Genomic DNA, 20,721 nt, shown 5'->3' with positions numbered 1-20,721 from the left:
AAATAAGGTCACATTCTGAGGGCTGCAACATATCTTTTTTAGGAGAACAGATTCAATGCATAACAGCAGAACTGATAGAAATGGACTGATGGATGGGACTTCTTTGCAGAATATAATGAGATCAGCTTCAGATAGTAGGTCATTGCCATGCTGTGCTCAGTCACTAAGTCTTGTCTGACTCTTTTGTGACCCCACAGACTGTAGCCCACCAAGCTCCTCTGTCCATGGGATTTTTTAGGCAAGAACACTGAAGTGGGTTGCCATGCCCTCTTCCAAGGGAGCTTCCCAACCCAGGGATCTCACCCACGTCTCTTATGTCTCCTGCATTGCAGGTGGATTCTTTACTGCTGAGCCAGTACACAGTCGTTGTTCAGTCACTAAGTCGTGTCTGACTCTTTGTAACCCTGTGGATTGCAGCACAGCTGACTTCCCTGTCCTTCACCATCTCCCAGAGTTTGCTCTAACTCATGTCCATTGAGTTGGTGATTCCATCCAACCATCTCATCCTCTGTCACCCCCTTCTCCTCCTGCCCTCAATTTTCCCCAGCATCTGGGTCTTTTCCAGTGAGTCAGTTCTTTGCATCAGGTGGCCAAAGTACTAGATCTTCAGTATCAGTTCCCCATGGACTGTAGCCTGCCAGGTTCCTCTGTCTTATGGAATTCTCCAGGCAAGAAGACTGGACTGGGTTGCCATTCCCTTCTCCAGAGGTTCTTCCTGACCCAGGGATTGAACCCGAGTTTCCAACATTGCAGGCAGATTCTTTACAGTCTGAGCCACCAGGGAAGCCCAGTAGGTAGTTAGAAAATAAATATAAATGATTTGTATACAAATCAGGGACGAAGAAAGTAGAAGGAATAGAAGATAGTATTGATAGTACAAAGGTGTTGGCTGAAGTCTGGAGGATATAAATAAATGAATGTGAAAGACAAGTGAGAAAGAAGAGCAAAGGACTGAATACAGAACTTTGAGAATTACCCACAGTAAGAAAGAAGGAAAGGAAGAGGAGTTTGCAAAAGAGTTAGAAAAAGAACAATCTGAGAAGCTGGAAGAAAACTAGAAAAGCTTTGGATTATAGAAGCCACAAGAAGAATTTATAGAAGTAGGGAATAAATAACATTAGCAGATATTATGAAGAAGAAAGGGTAACACTGTTGAGCAAGAGCTATTTTAGCAGAGTGATAGAGGTAGGGGCCAGAACATATGACAATAAGGAGAGAAAGTGGACAAAGACCACAGGTCCCAAAGTTGGTGATGGTGGTGGTGTAGTCACTAAGTTATGTCCGACTCTTGCGACCCCGTGAACTATAGCCCACCAAGCACCTCTGTCCATGAGATTCTGCAGGCAAGAATATTGGAGTGGGTTGCCATGCCCTCCTCCAGGGGATCTTCCTGACCCAGGGATTGAATTCAGGTCTCCTGCATTGCAGGGAGATTCTTTACCAACTGAGCCACCAGGAAAGTCCACAAAGTTGGGTACTGAGCAAAAGCAAATGCAGGCTTTTTAAATGGAGACTAGAATTGATGACAAAGTTAAAGTTAAGTTGTTGTTCGTCATTCAGGAGAAGAGAAGGAGGCCATGCAGAGTGTGAGGTTGAAGATGCTTGTGAACAAAAGAGTACTTATGGATAATTATGGAAGTGAAATCCTAGAGAAGAGAAATGTGAAGTGATCAGAATTCAAATGAAGTTTGCTTTAGAGAGGGGAGAACTCTCTTCCTCTGAGAAAAGAGAAATGAAGCTAAAAGTATATATGCAGCCCATATAGCAAGAGATTCGTCATCTGTGGATAAGAGAAATGACTTGGAACAGAGACCATAAGGAGAGAGGAGCAGAACTGTAATAAATACTCTGGGCAGTATGGAAGGAAGAAATCAGTGAGAGGTGAGCAATCCATCAGCAAGGGCCAACATGAGTCTATATCAACTAGAACTGCCCAACTCTGCAACTTCCCATAAAAGTCCTCTGCAGCTCAGGATAACTAGCAGAGCAAGTTGAGTCAAGTGACCGTGAGTCAGGAATTGGCATGGTAAATCTGATCAAAGGTTTTCAGGTAAGTGAAGGAATAAGAATTACTGAGGAATATGCAGCAGAATCTGTTTAGCCAGAAAGCAAATAGTAGACTGGGTGAAGTTGGCCACTCCAGGAGATAAAGATCCCAGCAAGGAAAAAGATCAGAGTCTCGGGGTGATGAGGGGCCATGACATAACTGATGGATGAACACACTGTGTTTAAGAAGGGAGTGTAGAGATCTCAGAGGAGAAACAATGAAATCCCAAGTGTGTCCATGCTGGCAAAAGTGTGATTGAAGTACTGACCTGCAGAGAAAAGAAAAGCAAGGCTTTTTGAAGTCAGGAGACTCACTTGAGATTTTTGTCTGAACTGGCCTTCATGGGTCGTGCTCATATCTCCCACTTTTTCTTCCCACTCTTTGTTTTGCTTTTTTCTCTTTGTGAATCACTCCAGCTCTCGAGCTTTTTCTTATGGACCTTGAGAGGAATGTTGCCCATTTTTCCTTCTATAATTTGGTAACACTTTTTAGCATCTTTCTTCTAAAATGTGGTAACATTTTTAGCATCTCCTTTTTTATGATTTTTTGTTAGAGTATAGTTGCTTTACAATGTCGTGTTAGCTTCTGTTGTACAACAAAGTGAATCAGTTATACAAATACATATATCCCCTCCCTCTTGAGCCTCGAGCCTCCCTCTGACCCCTACCCCCATCTTACCCTTCTAGGTCATCACTTGTAATATGGTTTTGTAAGCGTGGCTGACTCTCTAAATTTACTTCCATTAATTTTTGTTTGTTTGTGTTCTTAGTACCACTGAAGAAACCTAGGTATAATTTTTTTTTTCATACCTAAAAGCACAGTCCTTTTAGATCTTTTGTTGTAGAAAAACATGTCTGTGATTTTGCTCCGAGTGGCTCCTCTAAAAGGAAGCATTCACAGCTGCCTTCATACTTTCATATCCGCCATGATGAACTGGCAGCTTTCAGATCTGAGGAGCAATCCCCATAAAGAGAAACTTTTTCCTATATAGGAAATCGTCAAAAAGGAGAAGCTGGGAACTAATGATGGCAGGATATGAATAAATTCATTGTACTATACTCTTTAGTATCGGGACTGATAGATTCACCTACTCAAACATATTATTAAAAGGGAATATTGAACTTTTCAATGTTCTGGCAATGTACAAAGAACTCCAACTTCAGAAATAGGCCCAATTAATATTAAGTCTGTGAAAGTAAAGACTTGGTGTCCTCATTAAAATGACAAAAACCTTCACTTTAAAGGGTGGGAAATATATTTTGTAAGTGAGGGCCCCCATTTTCTTTTGCTTAGTGACAGGTCCAAACTGAAGAGATTATTATCTGCTCCCGCTTAGCTGCAACAGTCCATCTCTTCTCATCAGGATGCCCTTTCTCCCGGGGGGGAAGCAGTCTTGCCTCCTCATTTTCTCAGAGGGAAAATATTTTCACGTTTCAACTGGAGAACATGCCTCTAACCATTCTCCTCGACCTCTGCCCTTTTCTCTGCCATGTTTCTCTACATGACTTGTAGGATATGAGCGTAATTACTGGCCTGCAGTACAAGAAGAAACAAAAAGAGAAAGATGAAATATCACTATTTTGTATTGAGCTGTGTGGCTTGCCAGTGGACAGACATGCATTCTGAAGCAGAAATAACTCACTGTCCATCTGAAGCAGCCACTGGATTTGCAGAGTAACCTCTGTGCTGTTCGGCCTTACTCCAGTTCAAGATGCTGTCACTGGTACTGACCCAGCAAAGCAAAGCAAATATTTCTTCCCCTGTTTGGCAGATAGTCAGTGTCTCTTTTTCCATCCAGTTACAAATATATAGTCATCTTCATCTTTAGCATCTTCTAAGGGGATGGCTACCCACTCCAGTATTCTTGCCTGGAGAATTCCGTGGATAGAGGAAGCTAACAGGCTACAGTCCATGGGGTCATCAAGAGTCGGACATGACTGAGTGACTGACCCTTTGGTGTTATGATTATTAAGAACACTGCCTGTCTGAGGCCAAGTATCCCAGCCACTGGGAAGATGGCAAGGATAGATATTATTTGGTGTGCTGTGAATCCAACTCTCTGTGTAATAGCTTTCACTTCAAAGACACAAAATTTGTGTGATTATGGCAACAACTAAAATCAGTAATAAAACCAAACATAAAATGAATGTATTGTGCCAAAGTTCTCTTGTAAATTTTTAAGCAAAAATGCGAGGTTTGAAACTGCTATATCAAGATAATTACATGGCCATTCACAGAAAACAAACGTGGACACTGAGAACATGTCTCAACAGTACTCTGATGAGAAGGCATTTCTCACCAGATCCTGCCTTTTACATTGTCACTCTCTTTTTTGGATTGTTGTCGTTGTTCAGTAGCTAAGTCATGTCCCACTCTTTGCTACCCCTTGGACTGCAGCACGCCAGGCTTCCCTGTCCTTTCACTATCTCCTGGAGTTTGCCCAAACTCATGTCCATTGAGTCGATGATGCCATCCAGCCATCTCATCGCTCTGTTACCCACTTCATCTGATCACATCAGCCTTCATCAGTACCTAATTATTTTAGGAAAACCCTCAGATTCAAGGCATTGAATTAAACCCAGCACTTCCCTATAGGCAGGTTTTTTTTTTTTTCCAGGAATAAGGAATGTTTCCACCCTTGAAATATAGTTTTCTTCTATATACTTCATCTTTATAAAGCACAACTTCTTTTCATTCATTATGTACAGGGTGAATCTTGTCTTTGCAACCCCCTTAGAAAACTATTCTTCCACCATTTATAGCTAATAATCTCAAAGATTTGATTTCAATTACTTTTTTTTACTACCTTCTACCAAAAGTTGCTTCCCATAGGTAGCTGAGAAGATTCACACCTTTGTCAAATTGTATAACATTTTTTTTATTTATTCATTTTATTTATTTATTTATTTCATTTATTTTTTGGCCGCACTGGATCTTCATTGCTGCACACAGGCTTTCTCTAGTTGCAGCGAGCAAGCGCTACTGTCTGTTGTAGTGCATGGGCTTCTCATTGCAGTGGCTTCCCCTGTTGTGGAGTACAGGTTCTAGGGCACACAGGCTTCAGTAGTTGTGGCTTGTGGACTCAGTAGTTGTGCAGGCTTCAGTAGTTGTGGCACGCAAGCTCAGTAGTTGTGATGCACGGACTTAGTTGCTCTACAGCACCTGGAATCTTCCAGGACCATGGATCAAACCCATGTCCCCTGGATTAGTAGCTGGATTCTCATCCACTGCACCACCAAGGAAGTCCCAAATTATCTTTTAACATTCTTATACATTTAATGTACAGATTTGTAATTTTGACCCATTTTGATGATACCTCTTTTCTGAACTCTATATTCTGTTAGGAATCAAAAAGGGAATAAACTACAAATATGTCCATTAATTTGGAGTGTAAACAATAGAGATGAGTGGAATCTCATTTTTTACCATAGTCTTAAGCCTGGAACTTGGAAGGAATTCAATAAATGTTTGTTGAATGAATAAAAATCTTATTAGATATTTTGAAGTAGCTTTTGTGATTTTTGATCTTGAAAAATATGCCATAACCATAAATAAATTTAATCTAGGTTTCCCCATGTGTCTTATTTTTAAATTAATAAACTTTAATTTTTAGATCAGTTTTAGTTTCATAGCAAAATTGAGCAGGAAGTACAGAGTTCCCAAATACTGCCAGTCCCCATATACATACAGTCTCCCACTATCTACATCCTGCACCCCAGAGGTACATGTGTTACAGTAGCTGAATACATCCTCATCACCCAAAGTTCATAGTTTGCATTAGAATTCACTCTTGGTACCCATTTTATGGTTTTGGAGAAATATACGAAATGTATGTGTGTCCACAATTGTAGTATCATACAGAATAGTTTCAGGGACCTTAAAATCTCCTGTGCTAAACCTATTCATTCTTCCCTCCACCCAAATACCTGGTAACCACTGATTTTTTTTTACTGACTCTGTAGTTTTTCCCTTTCCAGACTGGCGTATAGTTGGGAACATATAGTATGTAGTCCTTTCAAATTGACTACTTTCACGTAGTAATTTGCATTTACATTTCCTGCATGTCTTTTCATGGCTTTGTATCTCATTTCTTTTTAGTGCCACTTATTATTCAATTTTCTGGATGTATCACAGTGTATCAGTGGTTAGATGACTACGAAAGAACATTGTGGTTGCTTCCAAGTTTTGGGAATTATGAATAAAGCTGTTGTAAATATGTATACACAGGTTTTTGTGTGGACATAGTTTTTAGCTCATTTGGGTAAGTACCAAGGAGCATGATTGCTGGATCATATCATTAAAGTCTGTTTAGTTTTGTAAGAAACTGCCGAACTGTCTCCCAAAGTGACTGCACCATTTTGCATTCTCACCAGCAATGAAGGAGAGCTCTTATTTGCACCACATCCTCACCAGTCCTTGGTGCTGTCATTGTTTTGGATTTTGGCAATTCTGATATGTTTCTAGTGATATCACATTCCTGTTTTAATTTGCAATTCACTAATGACATATGATGTTGAAATCATTTCATATGCTTACTTGTCATTAGTATATCTTTGGCAAAGTGTCTGTTCAGATTTGTAGCCCAAATGAGTTGTTTGTTTTCTTATTGTTGAGTTTTGAGAGTTCATTGTATATTTTGTAAAACAGTCCTTTGTCAGCTGTGTCCTTTGCAAATATTTTCTCCTCGGTCTATGGTTTTTCTTCTTGATATTGTCTTTCACAGAGAAGTTTCTATTTTAATTAAGTCCAGGTTATCAGTTATTTCTTTTATGGATCATGCCTTTGGTGTTGTGTCTAAAAACTCATCACCATACTCAAGGTCAGCTACATTTTTCTCTTATGTTATCTCCTAGGAGGTTTATAGTTTAGGATTTTTCATTTAGGTCTGTAATCCATTTTGACTTAATCTTTGTGATGTCCAGTTGTTCCAGCATGTTTGTTAAAGAGTCTATTTTTGCTCCATTGTATTGCCTTTGCCCCTTTGGCAAAAATCAGTTGACTCTATTTATGGGGGTCTCCTTCTGGACTCTCTAATCTATTTAATGGATCTATTTGTCTTTTCTTTCACCAACACCACAGTGTCTTAGTTACTATAACTTTCTGTTAAGCCTTGAAACCAGGTAGCATCGGTCTTCCAACTTTATTCTACTCTTTCAATGTTGAGTTGGCCATTCTGTGTCTTTTGCCTCTCTTTATAAACTTTAGAATCAGTTTGTCAATATCCACAAAATAACTTGCTTGGATTTTGATTGGGGTTGCATTGAATCCACAGATCAAGTTGGAAACAACTGATATCTTTATGATATTGTCATTCTATCCACAAACATAAAATCTCTCCATTTATTTAGTTTTTAAATTTCATTCATTTTTTCACTTGAATTCAATGTGATTGAATTATTTCCACTCATTTTCAATCTGAGTTTTGTAGTGTTCTTCATATAGATCTGGTATGTATTTTGTTACATCTCTACTTAAGTATTTCATTTGTGATGTGCTAATGTAAATAGTGTGTTAGTCACTCAGTTGTGTCCGACTCTTTGCAACCCCATGGACTGTAGCCCACCAGGCTCCTCTGTCCATGGGATTCTCCAGGGAAGAATACTGGAGTGTGTTGCCATTATACATTTTCATTTTAAAATGATCAAGGGCATTAGACTATAAAAATAACACATATTTTAAAAATAATCTATCCTGGAAAATTATCTCCTTTCCTTGTCTGATTGAATTAGCTAGGACTTCCAGTACAATGTTGAAAAACGCAGTGGTAAGTGGTGGCATCCTTGCCTTGTTCTTAATGGAAGTGATTCAAGTTTCTCTCTATGATGTATGATGTTAGCTGTATGTTTTTTGTAGATGTTTATTATCACATTGAGGAAGTTCTCTATTCCTAGTTTACTGAGATTTTAAAATCATGGATGGGTGTTGGATTTTGTCAAATACCTTTTCTGCATCTATTGATATTATCATGCAACTTTAACCTCTTTAACTTATTAACATAATGAATTACATTAATTGATTTTCAAATGTTGAACCAGTCTTGCATACCCAAAATGAATTCCACTTGATTGTGGTATATTTCTTTCTATACATTCTTGCACTTGATTTACTAGCATTTTGTTTAGAATTTTTACATCTTTGTTCATGAGAGATAGCAATCTGTACTTTCTTTTCCTGTATGTCTTCATATGGTTTTGGTATTAGGAAAATGTCAACTTCATATAATGAGTTAGGAAATGTTCTCTGTTTCTATCTTCTGGAAGAGATTGTAGAAATTTTGTATTATTTTCTTCCCTAAATAATTCAACAGTAAATTTATGTGGGCCTAGTAGTTTCTACTTTAGAGAGTTATTAATTATTGATCCAATTTTTTTAAGTAATGGAGGCCTATTCAGATTTTCTACTTGTGTGTGCATTTTAACAGATTTCAAGGAGTTGGCCTGTTTCATCTAGGTTATCAAATGTGTGGACTATGTACTATGGACTGAATTATGGACTAGTTCAGTTCAGTTGCTCAGTCATGTCCGACTCTTTGCGATGCCATGGACTACAGCACGCCAGGCTTCCCTGTCCATCACGAACTCCCAAAGCTTGCTCAAACTCATGTCCATAATATTCCTTTATTATCCTTTTAATGTCCATAGGATCTATAATGATATCCTCTCTTTAATTTTGGACATTAGTAATTTGTATTTTCTCTATTTTTTTCTTAGTTAGCCTGGCTAGAGGCTTCTCAATTTTATTGATCTTTACAAAGAACCAGCTTTTGTTTTCACAGATTTTTTTCTATTGAGTTCCTGTTTTCTATTTAATTGATTTCTGATCTATTTTTACTATATGTTTTCTTCTGCTTACTTTAGATTTAATTTGCTCTTCTTTTTCTAGTTTCCTAAGGTGGAAGCTCAGATGATCGATTTTAGATCTTTCTTCCCTTCTAATATATGTATTCAATGCTACAAATTTCCCTCTAAGCATGACTTTCACTGCATCTCACAAATTTTGAGAAGTTGTGTTTTTTATTTCCACTTAGTTCAAATATTTTTAAATTTCTCTTGTGATTTCTTCTTTGACTCATGTGTTTTTTAGAGGTGTGTTGTTTGATCTCCAAGTATTTTGGAATTTTCCGTCTATCTTTCTGTTATTGGCTTCTAGTTTAATTTCATCGTGATTGGACAGCATACCCACTGTGATTTGCATTCTTTTAATGTGTTTAGATGTGTTTTATGATGCAGAATGTAATCTGTCTTGGTGAATGTTGCATGTGTGCTTGAGAAGAATGTATAATCTGCTGTTAAATAAAATAGTCTATACATGTCAATTACATCCAGTTAATTGATGGTGCTGTGGCTTCAACTGTGCCATTACTCATATTCTGCCTACTCGATCATTCCACTTCTGATAGAGGGGTATAAAGTCTCTATAATAGTGGATTCATTTATTTTTTTGTTGCAATTCTATCGGATTTTGTTTCACTTATTTTGATACTCTATTGTTAGGCTCACACACGTTGCTTGTTATGTCTTCTTGGAGTACTAATGCCTTTATCCTTATGTAATGCCCTTCTTTAGCCCTGATAATTTTCCTTGGTCTGAAGTCAACTCTGCCTGAAATTAGTATAGCTACTCTTACTTTTTCTTTTTTTACTAGTGTTAGCATAGTGTATTGTTTAACATTCTTTTACTTTTAATCTATATGTATTTTTATATTTTAAATGTTTCTTAAAGATACCATTATAGTTGTTTCTTGTTTTGTTCTTACTCTGACAATATCTGAATTTTAATTGTTGTATTTAGACAATTGATGTTTACAATAATTATTGATGTAGTTGGATTAACATCCACCATATTTGTTACTGTTTTTTATTTATTGCTCTTGTTCTTTGTTCTTTTTGCCTTCTACACATTCCTAGCTCCTTGTGGTTTTTTTTTTTTTTTTAATTTTTATTATTTTTTTTTTTTCCAGTGGGTTTTGTCGTACATTGCTATGAATCAGCCATGGATTTACATGTATTCCCAATCCCGATCCCCCCTCCCACCTCCCTCTCCACCCGATTCCTCTGGGTCTTCCCAGTGCACCAGGCCGGAGCACTTGTCTCGTGCATCCCACCTGGGCTGGTGATCTGTTTCACCATAGATAGTATACATGCTGTTCTTTTGAAATATCCCACCCTCACATTCTCCCAGAGAGTTCAAAAGTCTGTTCTGTATTTCTGTGTCTCTTTTTCTGTTCTGCATATAGGGTTATCGTTATCACCTTTCTAAATTCCATATACATGTGTCAGTATGCTATAATGTTCTTTATCTTTCTGGCTTACTTCACTCTGTATAATGGGCTCCAGCTTCATCCATCTCATTAGGACTGGTTCAAATGAATTCTTTTTAACGGCTGAGTAATATTCCATGGTGTGTATGTACCACAGCTTCCTTATCCATTCATCTGCTGATGGGCATCTAGGTTGCTTCCATGTCCTGGCTATTATAAACAGTGCTGCGATGAACATTGGGGTGCACGTGTCTCTTTCAGATCTGGTTTCCTCAGTGTGTATGCCCAGAAGTGGGATTGCTGGGTCATATGGCAGTTCTATGTCCAGTTTTTTAAGAAATCTCCACACTGTTTTCCATAGCGGCTGTACTAGTTTGCATTCCCACCAACAGTGTAAGAGGGTTCCCTTTTCTCCACACCCTCTCCAGCATTTATTGCTTGTAGACTTTTGGATAGCAGCCATCCTGACTGGCGTGTAATGGTACCTCATTGTGGTTTTGATTTGCATTTCTCTAATAATGAGTGATGTTGAGCATCTTTTCATGTGTTTGTTAGCCATCTGTATGTCTTCTTTGGAGAAATGTCTGTTTAGTTCTTTGGCCCATTTTTTGATTGGGTCATTTATTTTTCTGGAATTGAGCTGCAGGAGTTGCTTGTATATTTTTGAGATTAATCCTTTGTCTGTTTCTTCATTTGCTATTATTTTCTCCCAATCTGAGGGCTGTCTTTTCACCTTACTTATAGTTTCCTTTGTAGTGCAAAAGCTTTTAAGTTTCATTAGGTCCCATTTGTTTAGTTTTGCTTTTATTTCCAATATTCTGGGAGGTGGGTCATAGAGGATCTTGCTGTGATTTATGTCGGAGAGTGTTTTGCCTATGTTCTCCTCTAGGAGTTTTATAGTTTCTGGTCTTACATTTAGATCTTTAATCCATTGTGAGTTTATTTTTGTGTATGGTGTTAGAAAGTGTTCTAGTTTCATTCTTTTACAAGTGGTTGACCAGTTTTCCCAGCACCACTTGTTAAAGAGGTTGTCTTTTTTCCATTGTATATCCTTGCCTCCTTTGTCAAAGATAAGGTGTCCATAGGTTCGTGGATTTATCTCTGGGCTTTCTATTCTGTTCCATTGATCTATATTTCTGTCTTTGTGCCAGTACCATACTGTCTTGATGACTGTGGCTTTGTAGTAGAGTCTGAAGTCAGGCAGGTTGATTCCTCCAGTTCCCTCCTTGTGGTTTTAACTGAGCATTTTATATGATTTCTTTTTTCTTCTTTCTTAGCATATTGGTTATACTTCTTTTTTTTTACTTTTTTAGTAGTTGCCCTAGAGTTTGCAATTTATAGTTACAACTAATAAGTCCACTTTCAAATAACCCTATACCAATTTGTGGCTAGTGCAAATATGTTATCATAATATAATCCCAATTCCTTCCTCCTGTTCCTTGTATCATTGCTGTCATTAATTTCACTTATACATAAGCGCACACACACAAGCATACAAAATTGAATGCATTGTCACTATTATTTTCAAGCAAACTATTATCTGTTAGATCAAGTAAGAATAAGAAAAATTAGTTTTTATTTTACCTTCACTTATTCCTTCTTTGATGCTCTTCCTTTTTTTTTTTTTTTTTGCTCTTCCTTTCTTAATGTAGATCCAAGTATCTGACTTATGTCATTTTCCTCTGTCTTAAGAACTTATTTTAACATTTCTTGCAAGGCAGGCCTAATAATAACAAATTCCCTCAATTTTTCTTCATCTGAGAAGGTATTTCTCCTTTACTTTTAAAGAATAATTTCACAAGGTACAGAATTCTAAGTTGGTGGATTTTTTTTCTCTCAGCACTTTGAGTATTCTCTTCATTCTATTCTTGCCTACATGGTTTCTGAGGGAAAAGTAGGATATAATTCTTATCTTTGCTTCTCTATAGGTAAGGTGGTTTTTTCCTCTGGTTTCTTTCAAGATTGTTTCTTCTCTTTAATTTTCTGAAATGTTAATGTTATGTGTTTTGGCATTTATCCTACTTGATGCTCTCTGAACTTCCTGGATCTGTGGTTTTGTATCTAGCATTAATTTAGACGTATTCTCAGTCATTATTGTTTTACATATTGCTTCTGTTTCTCTTTTTTCTCCTGACATTCTCATTATGTATACATTACATCTTTTGTAGTTGTCTTACAATTCTTACACTTTCTTTTCTTTGGGGGGGGGGTGATTTTTTTCTTTTCCTTTTGCTTTTCGGTTTAGGACGTTTCTATTGTCAACTCTTACAACTCAGGAAGTCTTTCCCCAGTCATGCTCAATCTACTAGTAAGTCATTAAGGGGACTTTTCATTTCTGTTCATGTATTTAATCTCTAGCATTTCTATTTGATTCTTTCAATTTCCATCTCTCTGCATACAATATCCATCTATTCTTCCATGTTGTCTACTTCTTCTATTAAAACCTGTAGCATGTTAATAATAGTTGTTTCATTTTCTTTTTTGGCCATACCTTGTGGCTTGCAGGATCTTAGTTCTCCAATTAGGGACTGAAGTTGGCCCCTCGCAGACTCAATTGAGAGAATTTATTGAAAGCATGGAGTCCTAACCACTAGACAATCAGGAAATTCCCAGTAATAGTTGTTTTAAATCCCTAGTCTGATAACTCCAACATTTCTGCCATATCTGACTGGTTCTGATCCTTGCTCAGTCTCTGCAAACTATGTTTTTTACTTTTTAGTATGCTTTGTAAATTTTGTTGAAATCTGGACATGATGTACTAGGTGAAAGGAGCTCTGTTAAATAGGACTTTTTCGGTATGGTGGTAAGATGTGGTGGGAAGAGAATCATTTTATAGTCCTATGATTAGGTCTCAGTCTTTTAGTGAGCCTGTACCTCTGAACTTCATAAGTGGTCCTCAGTTTTTTTCTCCCCACTTAGGTGGGGCAGAATGGCTAGAGGGGGCTGGAGCTGGTTGGTTCCCTGGGTTGGTTAGGTTCTAGTACTACTCCAGTAGGCTAGGTTCTGGTAAAATAATTTCTTCTGAAGGCAGTTCTTTTACAGAAGAACATGATGCTCTGGCATATTTCAAAAGGTTTTCTTTCTCCCCTGCCCTGCTGGAAGCACATAGGAATTTTTCTCCAGTGTTCACTCTGAGGACCAGGTGGAGCTTCTGTACATAAGACTCACAACAGCGTAGGGACCAAGCCATGACTGGGTCTCCCTGGACTTTTTAACTCTCAGACTTGTCTACACTGAGCCTCCAGCAAATTGCCAAGTATAGTTTAGGTTTTCCTACCTTGTCACTGTTTCCTGTGGTGATGTCTGCTGATGGCTTTCTGGTCTGTTAAGTTGTGATCCTCTGTATTCACCTGTTGTCTCTCCAATTGGAGGTGTATGAGTTTGCATTGTTGCTTCATTTCTCTGTTGTATCAAAGAAGAGTTGTTGATTTTTTTCAGTTAGTTCAACTTTTTAATTGTTGTTAGGATGGAATAGTGACTTCTAAGCTCCTTACATGCTAGACCGTAAACTGGAAGTCTTTTTTTTTAATGCCTCACCACATGGCTTGTAGGATCTCAGTTCCCTAACCAGGGATCAAATCTGGGCCCTCAGCAGTGGAAGCACAGAGTCCTAACCATTGGACAACTAGGGAATTCCCCAGGAAGTTTTGTGTCTTAAGTTTTACGTTTACCTTTCCTCTATAGGACCAGAGGAAGCTGCATTAAAAGGCTGCATTTTAAAAAAATAATTGTAAGCACAATTATTGAGTGGACAGTCATCAGTTCAAGACAATTAGTCTTCTATTTTGTCATTACAGACTCATCATTTGCTGCATTTCAAGTAAAAGTAACTGATGTTACCTAGAAATATTTTAGTGATGTTTAGAGAGAGGAATGGAAACATGGTGGGGACTTCTGTGTGTTGGAATTCTGTGTTCATTTACAAAAATGAGTCTTTGTGCTTTTGTGTCCATCTCTTGCTGCCATAGCCAACTCAAACCTAAAGTTTCTCATTGAGAGACTTTTCATACGTGTCAATTTAAAACGCCAAGTCTTCATGGGGCTAAGGTGAATCACAACAGAACCTGGATATATGGTTTTTACTACTTTATATTGATTGTTTAGCTTTAGTATCACAGGCAGAAGCTCTGAAAGAAGAAAATGACAGCCTCCGTTGGCAGCTAGATGCCTACCGGAATGAGGTGGAACTGCTCAAACAAGAACAAGGCAAAGCCCACAGAGAAGATGACCCAAACAAGGAACAGCAGCTGAAGCTCCTGCAGCAAGCCCTGCAAGGAATGCAACAGGTAAAGGCATTTTGGTTTTCGGAGCTTTTTGGAAGGCTAGTAATCAGCTCCTCACCTGTAAAAGGGCCCCCAGAAGCAAATAGGATAGTAAACCTCTTCTTCTTGATATTCTGTTTTCTGACATGGCTGAGGAAGGGATTACATATTGTAGTTCATGAAATCTTTGAGAAGAGAAAACAATGGATCACCAGTTTCCAAAGAATGTGTGTTCAGTAAAACATACTTAGCAATAAAACTACACTGAGCATAACCTAATCTTTTCTTTATGCTACCAAATATACTTTAGGATTTGAATAGAGTCTCAAGGTCATTATGAAGAACCTTAATTACTTAGATATGCAAAAGTGTTGGTAAATAAATATCTAGTTGATACAATGCTAAATAATACAGTCTTTTAGAAGAAATGACCGGAATCCTACCCTTGATTTGGGTGGAAAGAGGGATATTATGGGCTTTTAAGTATCAGTGTTTTGGGGTACATAATACCAATTTGCTTTTGTTTTGTTTTCACAGTCATTTGTGTGAATGAGTTTACCTGCACATTATCCCAAGTGTAAAAAGTAAAGTAAATAAGTGCATCCAACTGTAATTGCATTCAAAAACAATACTGTGTAATAGATGCTCTATGTCTAGAAGTTTTACATGGTTATCACCACAACAAGCCTACTATTTAAAGATACAGCATCTGTTCCCATTAGGCAAAAGAATGGTACTTCTCAGTAAGGGTACTATCCTCTTCTGTATTGCCAGACTACCAGCCATTTTCCTTACAACTTAAATTGTGCAATAATTTTTTAATTGTGTGCCTTGGAATTATCTAGGGTGAAGCTTATTGATGGTTAGAAATTACAAATTGTGAACATGGAGTCTCTTCTGGCACTAAGAGCCCCATGTTCCTATTACTTCTGCTATCATTGTCTTCCTATGTGACAAGCAAGGTCACATTAATATTTCACCTTTCCTATTAACAAAATATGTGAGGTAATGGTTACCTTCCTTTTACTGTCACCATGGAGTTTAATTAGAACATGTAAGTTACTTTCCACCAAAAAAATACATCTCCTCAGCTAGACGTCAAAGAATTTTGACAATGTACATTGTACTGTGTCTTTTATCCTTCTCAATGGTCTTTTGCAAGCCTCTGAAAAGCAAAACATTTTCCTATTGTGGTTTTCCCCCCTTTCCTTGATTTTGAAACCACTCCACCTAAGAATGGAGTAGTTCAGTTGAAAACTAATGAACTTTTTTGTTTTCATTCCATCGCTTCAAAAACCTCAGTGAGACAATTAGGTCTCTACCTCCTGAAAAATTAATTATACTTATTTTGATTACCTTTTATTGGAAAGTAGCCATGTAAACCATGGTAAAATTTCTGCCATCTTATCCCCAATAGATGTATAGTCTAATATGTTGGTTAAGAACACTGGCTGTGGGGTTGACTCACCCTGAACTGAAATTCCAGCTCTGGCACTGACTATCTGAATAGCCTTAGGCAAACCACTAAACCTCTCTAATCTTCAGGCTTATGTATCATAGGATTATTGTGAGGCTTAAATGAGATCATGCATGTGAAACCCTTTGCATAATACTTGGCACATGTTAGATACTAAACACATAGTATTCGTAATAATCATTAATGATGAATCCAGTTCCTTGCCTACTGATAAGGGAACTAACATTTGTGAAATTGGATTCTTTACTACTTTCCTCACAGAAATTGAGCTTGGCTAGGAAAATGGCTATTTGCAAGAATGCTTTACAACATTAAGCTCAGTTCTATGCCAAAATCAAGATATTGTCCACATAGTATTAACTGCACCCTACACTTACATCACTTCCTTGGTGGCTCAGGGATAAAGAGTCCATGCCAATGCAGGAGACCCAGGTTCAGTCCCTCAGTCAGAAAAATCCCCAGGAGAAGGAAATGACAAACCACTCCAGTATTCTTGCCTGGGAAATATCATGGACAGAGGAGCCTGGCGGGCTATAGTCCATGGGGTCACAGAGTCGGACACGACTTAACAACTGCACAACAACACCCTTACATCTGGCTGGAATTGGAAAATTAAGTGATTATTATCAATTAGTTTCTCAGAGTGTTTCTAAAATATGAACAAATCCAAAAGACTTATAAGAGCCAGATAAAATAATTTCAAGTGAAAAGTGTCTTGATTTTCCCTTTAGTATCTTTGCATGGAGAAATGAGTGTGTGTGCTGGGGGAAAGTGAGGCAGGCCTGCCTAATATCTAACTTTAGCCAGGGTTTTTAAGTGAAGTGTGGCTTCTTAGGACTTGATTGTCTTTGGTCTTTCTTGTAGCATCTACTGAAAGTCCAAGAGGAATACAAAAGGAAAGAAGCTGAACTGGAAAAAATCAAAGATGACAAGTTACAGGTGGAAAAAATGCTGGAAAATCTCAAAGAAAAGGTACATGAATCCTAAGTGTGCCTTTTCCCTTGTTCCTTTCCTGCTTTTCAGTGACAATGAAAGTGCCCTGGAAGTTCCTACCAAAAGGTGTCAAATGCGAAATCTTTCATTGAATGGAGATTAAAAGCTTCCTCTCCAGGCTAATTCTTGAATCAAGGGCTCAGCATTTAGATATGAGTCCTTGGCCCTTCTGAAGGTTCAGGAAAGTGTACTTTTCAATGAATAAAATGTCCGTCCATCCCTAATATTCCTCAGTCTTCCTTCTTGGAAACTATCAGAGTATATACCTCATCACTGCTTCCTTCAGTCAAAGTCCGTGTGACACAAAATACTTTTAATTAAGCATTTCACTAAATGAAGAAACTCAAGTACAACTAGAACATTGACATTTCTTTGCAGACACTCCGTCTAGTATGATAATGAGCTGCTGTAGGTTGAAATAGCCAAAACCAAAAGTGGGGGGGGGGGGAGGCGAACTTGGAAAGCAAACAAGGAGACACATTATGCTAAAGCTAGGTAATAGTAACAGGGAAGGCAGAATGGGATTCTGCCTAATGAGAGCCTGCAGGCGTAAGAACCGCCAACGAGGACCTCAGAGATAGTCTACTAAATTTCTGGATGAATTAATGTATTGCAACCACACATTGGGTGTCCAGTCTATTTAAGTCAACTGGTGGCGTCTCCGTGTCACACCTCTCTAACCTCCTTTATGCCTGAACCAAGTGAAGTTATTCTCTGAAAAGAAAGGCCCATTGACCAGAGCTGCCTGACTTTAATGTCTCAGAAGGAAGAGAAGATTAGAAGCTTAGACCAAGAGCCAGAAATCAATTCCACAGTTCTGCAGTTCCACAAGCGCTTGTGCCCTTTCTCTTCTGTGCTCAGCTCAGAAAGATGCAGTGCATACAGGCCCTGGGTGTGTCTGTGAGCATAGTGACTCCCCTAGAGTGCCATTAAGAACTGGCAACCTTAGTGTAGTTGAAACAAATGATGAAAGTGTTTTCCAGAGGCCATTTGCAATATGCTTTTAATTCTTCCACTTCATAAAACCAACTCACTTTCCAGTTTTGTGGGTGCTATTAAAGAAACCAGCATAATCCCAGACAAATTCATTTATCAAGCATTTAATTGAAAAGTGCCAAAGCTGCTCTATTTAGTAGGACTTGCCTCATACAAGCAGAGCTTCTAAAATGTCCCAGAGCTTCTACTTAGCTCCGTTTCACTTCTTGCATAAGATGGAATGTGTTGTGTAGCCAGAAGGCTATAGATAAACAGGGGTTACACTAATGACATTAAGCTTAAAATCACTCTTCAGGATTGACATCACTAATTGACTTGAGGGCTTTTTAGTGCAATCAGCCCTCTGCTTTGTAAAGTATTTCATTTAAAGAAGCAAAGGGTCAAATGGTACAGAAGAATCTTGCTGTTTTAGAAGTAAGTCTAAGTGTTTCCCATTTTTGAAACTGCATATACCATGAAAGAAAGTGAAGTCACTCAGTTGTGTCCGACTCTTTGCGATCCTGTGGGCTGTAGCCTATCAGGCTCCTCCATCCATGGGATTCTCCAGGCAAGAATACTGGAGTGGGTTGCCATTTCCTTCTCCAGGGAATCTTCCTGACCCAGGGATCAAACCTGGGTATCCCACATTGCAGGTAGATGCTTTAACCTTTGAGCCACCAGGGAAGCCATGGAGTGGCAGCTAAAGAAGACAGAAGGAGAGATGCAACTGATAATGAGAAACATGTGAGTCAGAATATGTTTTTGTCCTGTTATTTTAAGGGAGGCTTCCTTCAGACAAAGTCATGAGAGTTCATTATAAACCGATCTTCTCTGGGAAGCTGATTTGTGACCACATATTTCAAACTGACACAATTAGGTTAGAAAGCAAAGTACCATCACATTAGACTGGAAAAATAATTTCAGGTTGAAAGGAAAGCAATAAGTTTTGGTGAGGAGGGATCTTTTTTCTTTTTGTTTGGGTTTCTTGACAGTAAACTGCAGTGTGAGTTATCGTCAGTGTTTTGCAATATAACAATGTGACTTATGTCTGTCTTCCTGCAGAAAGAACTAGCTCTTTGAATCTGCTAGTAAAATGCAAGGTGATAAGCAGCCCTTCAATACACCTTCTAATTTTTTAAATGCCAACTGTAATAAAATTGAAGTCAGGTTTCCGTCAGGCTGCATTTTGATTCAAGATAGCTAAAACTTCTCAGAATGTCTTCATATCTTAAATCAACCCCAATCTGTTAAACTCTCACACTTAAGAAATGTCTTACTGGATCATGTAATGTTTCAAGGGGGTTAGAAGCAGATGTACAGCCTGTGGCTTAGAAGTGAGCCAGCAGTTTAAATCAAACTTGGCGTGATGGTTACTGACCAGATTGGATTCTAAAGGCCAAAGATTGAGTAGGTCATCAAGAAAGATTTCCCTTCTGACTACAGCCTGGAAGCCTGTAAATCCACAAAACAACATGTCTTGCGGCAAAGACCATTAGTTTCATTCAGGGACAGCATCCTGGAAGCTTTGAAGGCAGCTTTAAAGGAAAAAAAGAAGGAAGCCTGTCCCTGCTGATAGCTTGTGGAAGGAAAGAAGTGACAAAACATTTGAGTCAACCATGATCCGCTCCCCTTGAGGGCCATTTCCCAGTGCTCTCTTTTACAATAGCAGTGATACTGAAGCAAGGATTCCTTTCATTCCTTCTTCTGAAGACTCTTCCTCCACAGTCATAATACAGAAAAGATGTTTTCAGTACCCAAAGAGAGAAAGAAAGATCCAACAGAAGTCTGGAGGCCTTTTTCAGTTTGCTTGTTGGTCATGGATTTCACCCTAGCCCTCTTATGAAATATATCCATTATCCTCAGAAAGAAAACACTTTCAACAAGGAAGGCCACTGATTACTGATAGTTTTGGCAGCAGTCATTTCTTGCTTTAAAGTCATAAATATCCTAACTGATGATGCCCTTATCAGAGAGGAGAGAGAGAGAAAGAAAGCTGATGGTCAATAAATTAAGGCTCTAATTTTCAGTTCAAGAGCCAACAGTTGATTACCCATGAGTGGATCAGCTACGTTGTAGATTCTCCATTCAAATATGGGACTGACCTTTAGCAGAGTGTGGAACCTAAAATAAAAAAGAATGGTCTTTTTCACATTGGGTGGCCTGGGATGAAATCCTGGCTCTATCATTTTTCTAGCAATGTGATCTTAGACAAGTTACCCAATTTATCTGAGCCTCAATTTCCTCATCTGTAGAATGGAGATAAAACTTACCTGCCAGTTCCTGGCATCTCACAGACAACTAATGCTGGGTAGGGTTCCCAAGATTACCAGACTGGGTCTGGTTCCCAAGTCAAGAATGATAAAGGCAGAAGGAAAAAAAAAAAACTAGTGAAGATGTATGTCTAAATTCATCTGTGTGTTTTGAAGCCTTATAAGTAAGCTTTGGATTATCAGTGATGCTTTTATAGTTTACGCTATTTTTCTCTTCCATTCAATAATCAAAATTGCACACTATTGCTTTTGAGGTGCTGTTAAGAAGTTCCCTGTTGTATAGTTGGAACCAAGTCTGTTACCATATGGGGCTTCCCTGGTGGCTCAGTGGTCAAGAATCCACCTGTCAATGCAGGAGACCTGGGTTTGATCCCTGGGTTGGGAAGATCCCCTGGAGTAGGAAATGGCAACCCACTCCAGTATTCTTTTGCCTGGCGA

At 38.4% G+C, this 20,721-nt stretch overlaps 1 protein-coding gene across 6 annotated transcripts in view; it reads left to right on the top strand.

Annotated features, from left to right (window-relative positions):
* The window catches only part of ENOX2 (ecto-NOX disulfide-thiol exchanger 2), a 292,451-nt gene that overhangs the window by 264,169 nt on the left and 7,561 nt on the right, over nt 1-20,721 (top strand). For 5 of the 6 annotated variants that reach the window (XM_061138042.1, XM_061138044.1, XM_061138041.1 and 2 more), the window contains 2 exons: nt 14,411-14,592; nt 16,910-17,017. In XM_061138042.1, the coding sequence (XP_060994025.1) occupies nt 14,411-14,592; nt 16,910-17,017 (290 nt within the window). The remainder of the gene's footprint in view (nt 1-14,410; nt 14,593-16,909; nt 17,018-20,721) is intronic. The other variant, XM_061138043.1, reaches the window with a different exon arrangement.

The sequence above is a fragment of the Dama dama genome, chromosome X, assembly GCF_033118175.1.
Source record: "Dama dama isolate Ldn47 chromosome X, ASM3311817v1, whole genome shotgun sequence".
In the NCBI taxonomy this organism is placed as follows: Eukaryota; Metazoa; Chordata; class Mammalia; order Artiodactyla; family Cervidae; genus Dama; species Dama dama.
The sequence above is the reverse complement of the archived record's forward strand: the minus strand, read 5'-3'. Positions and strand labels throughout refer to the sequence as shown.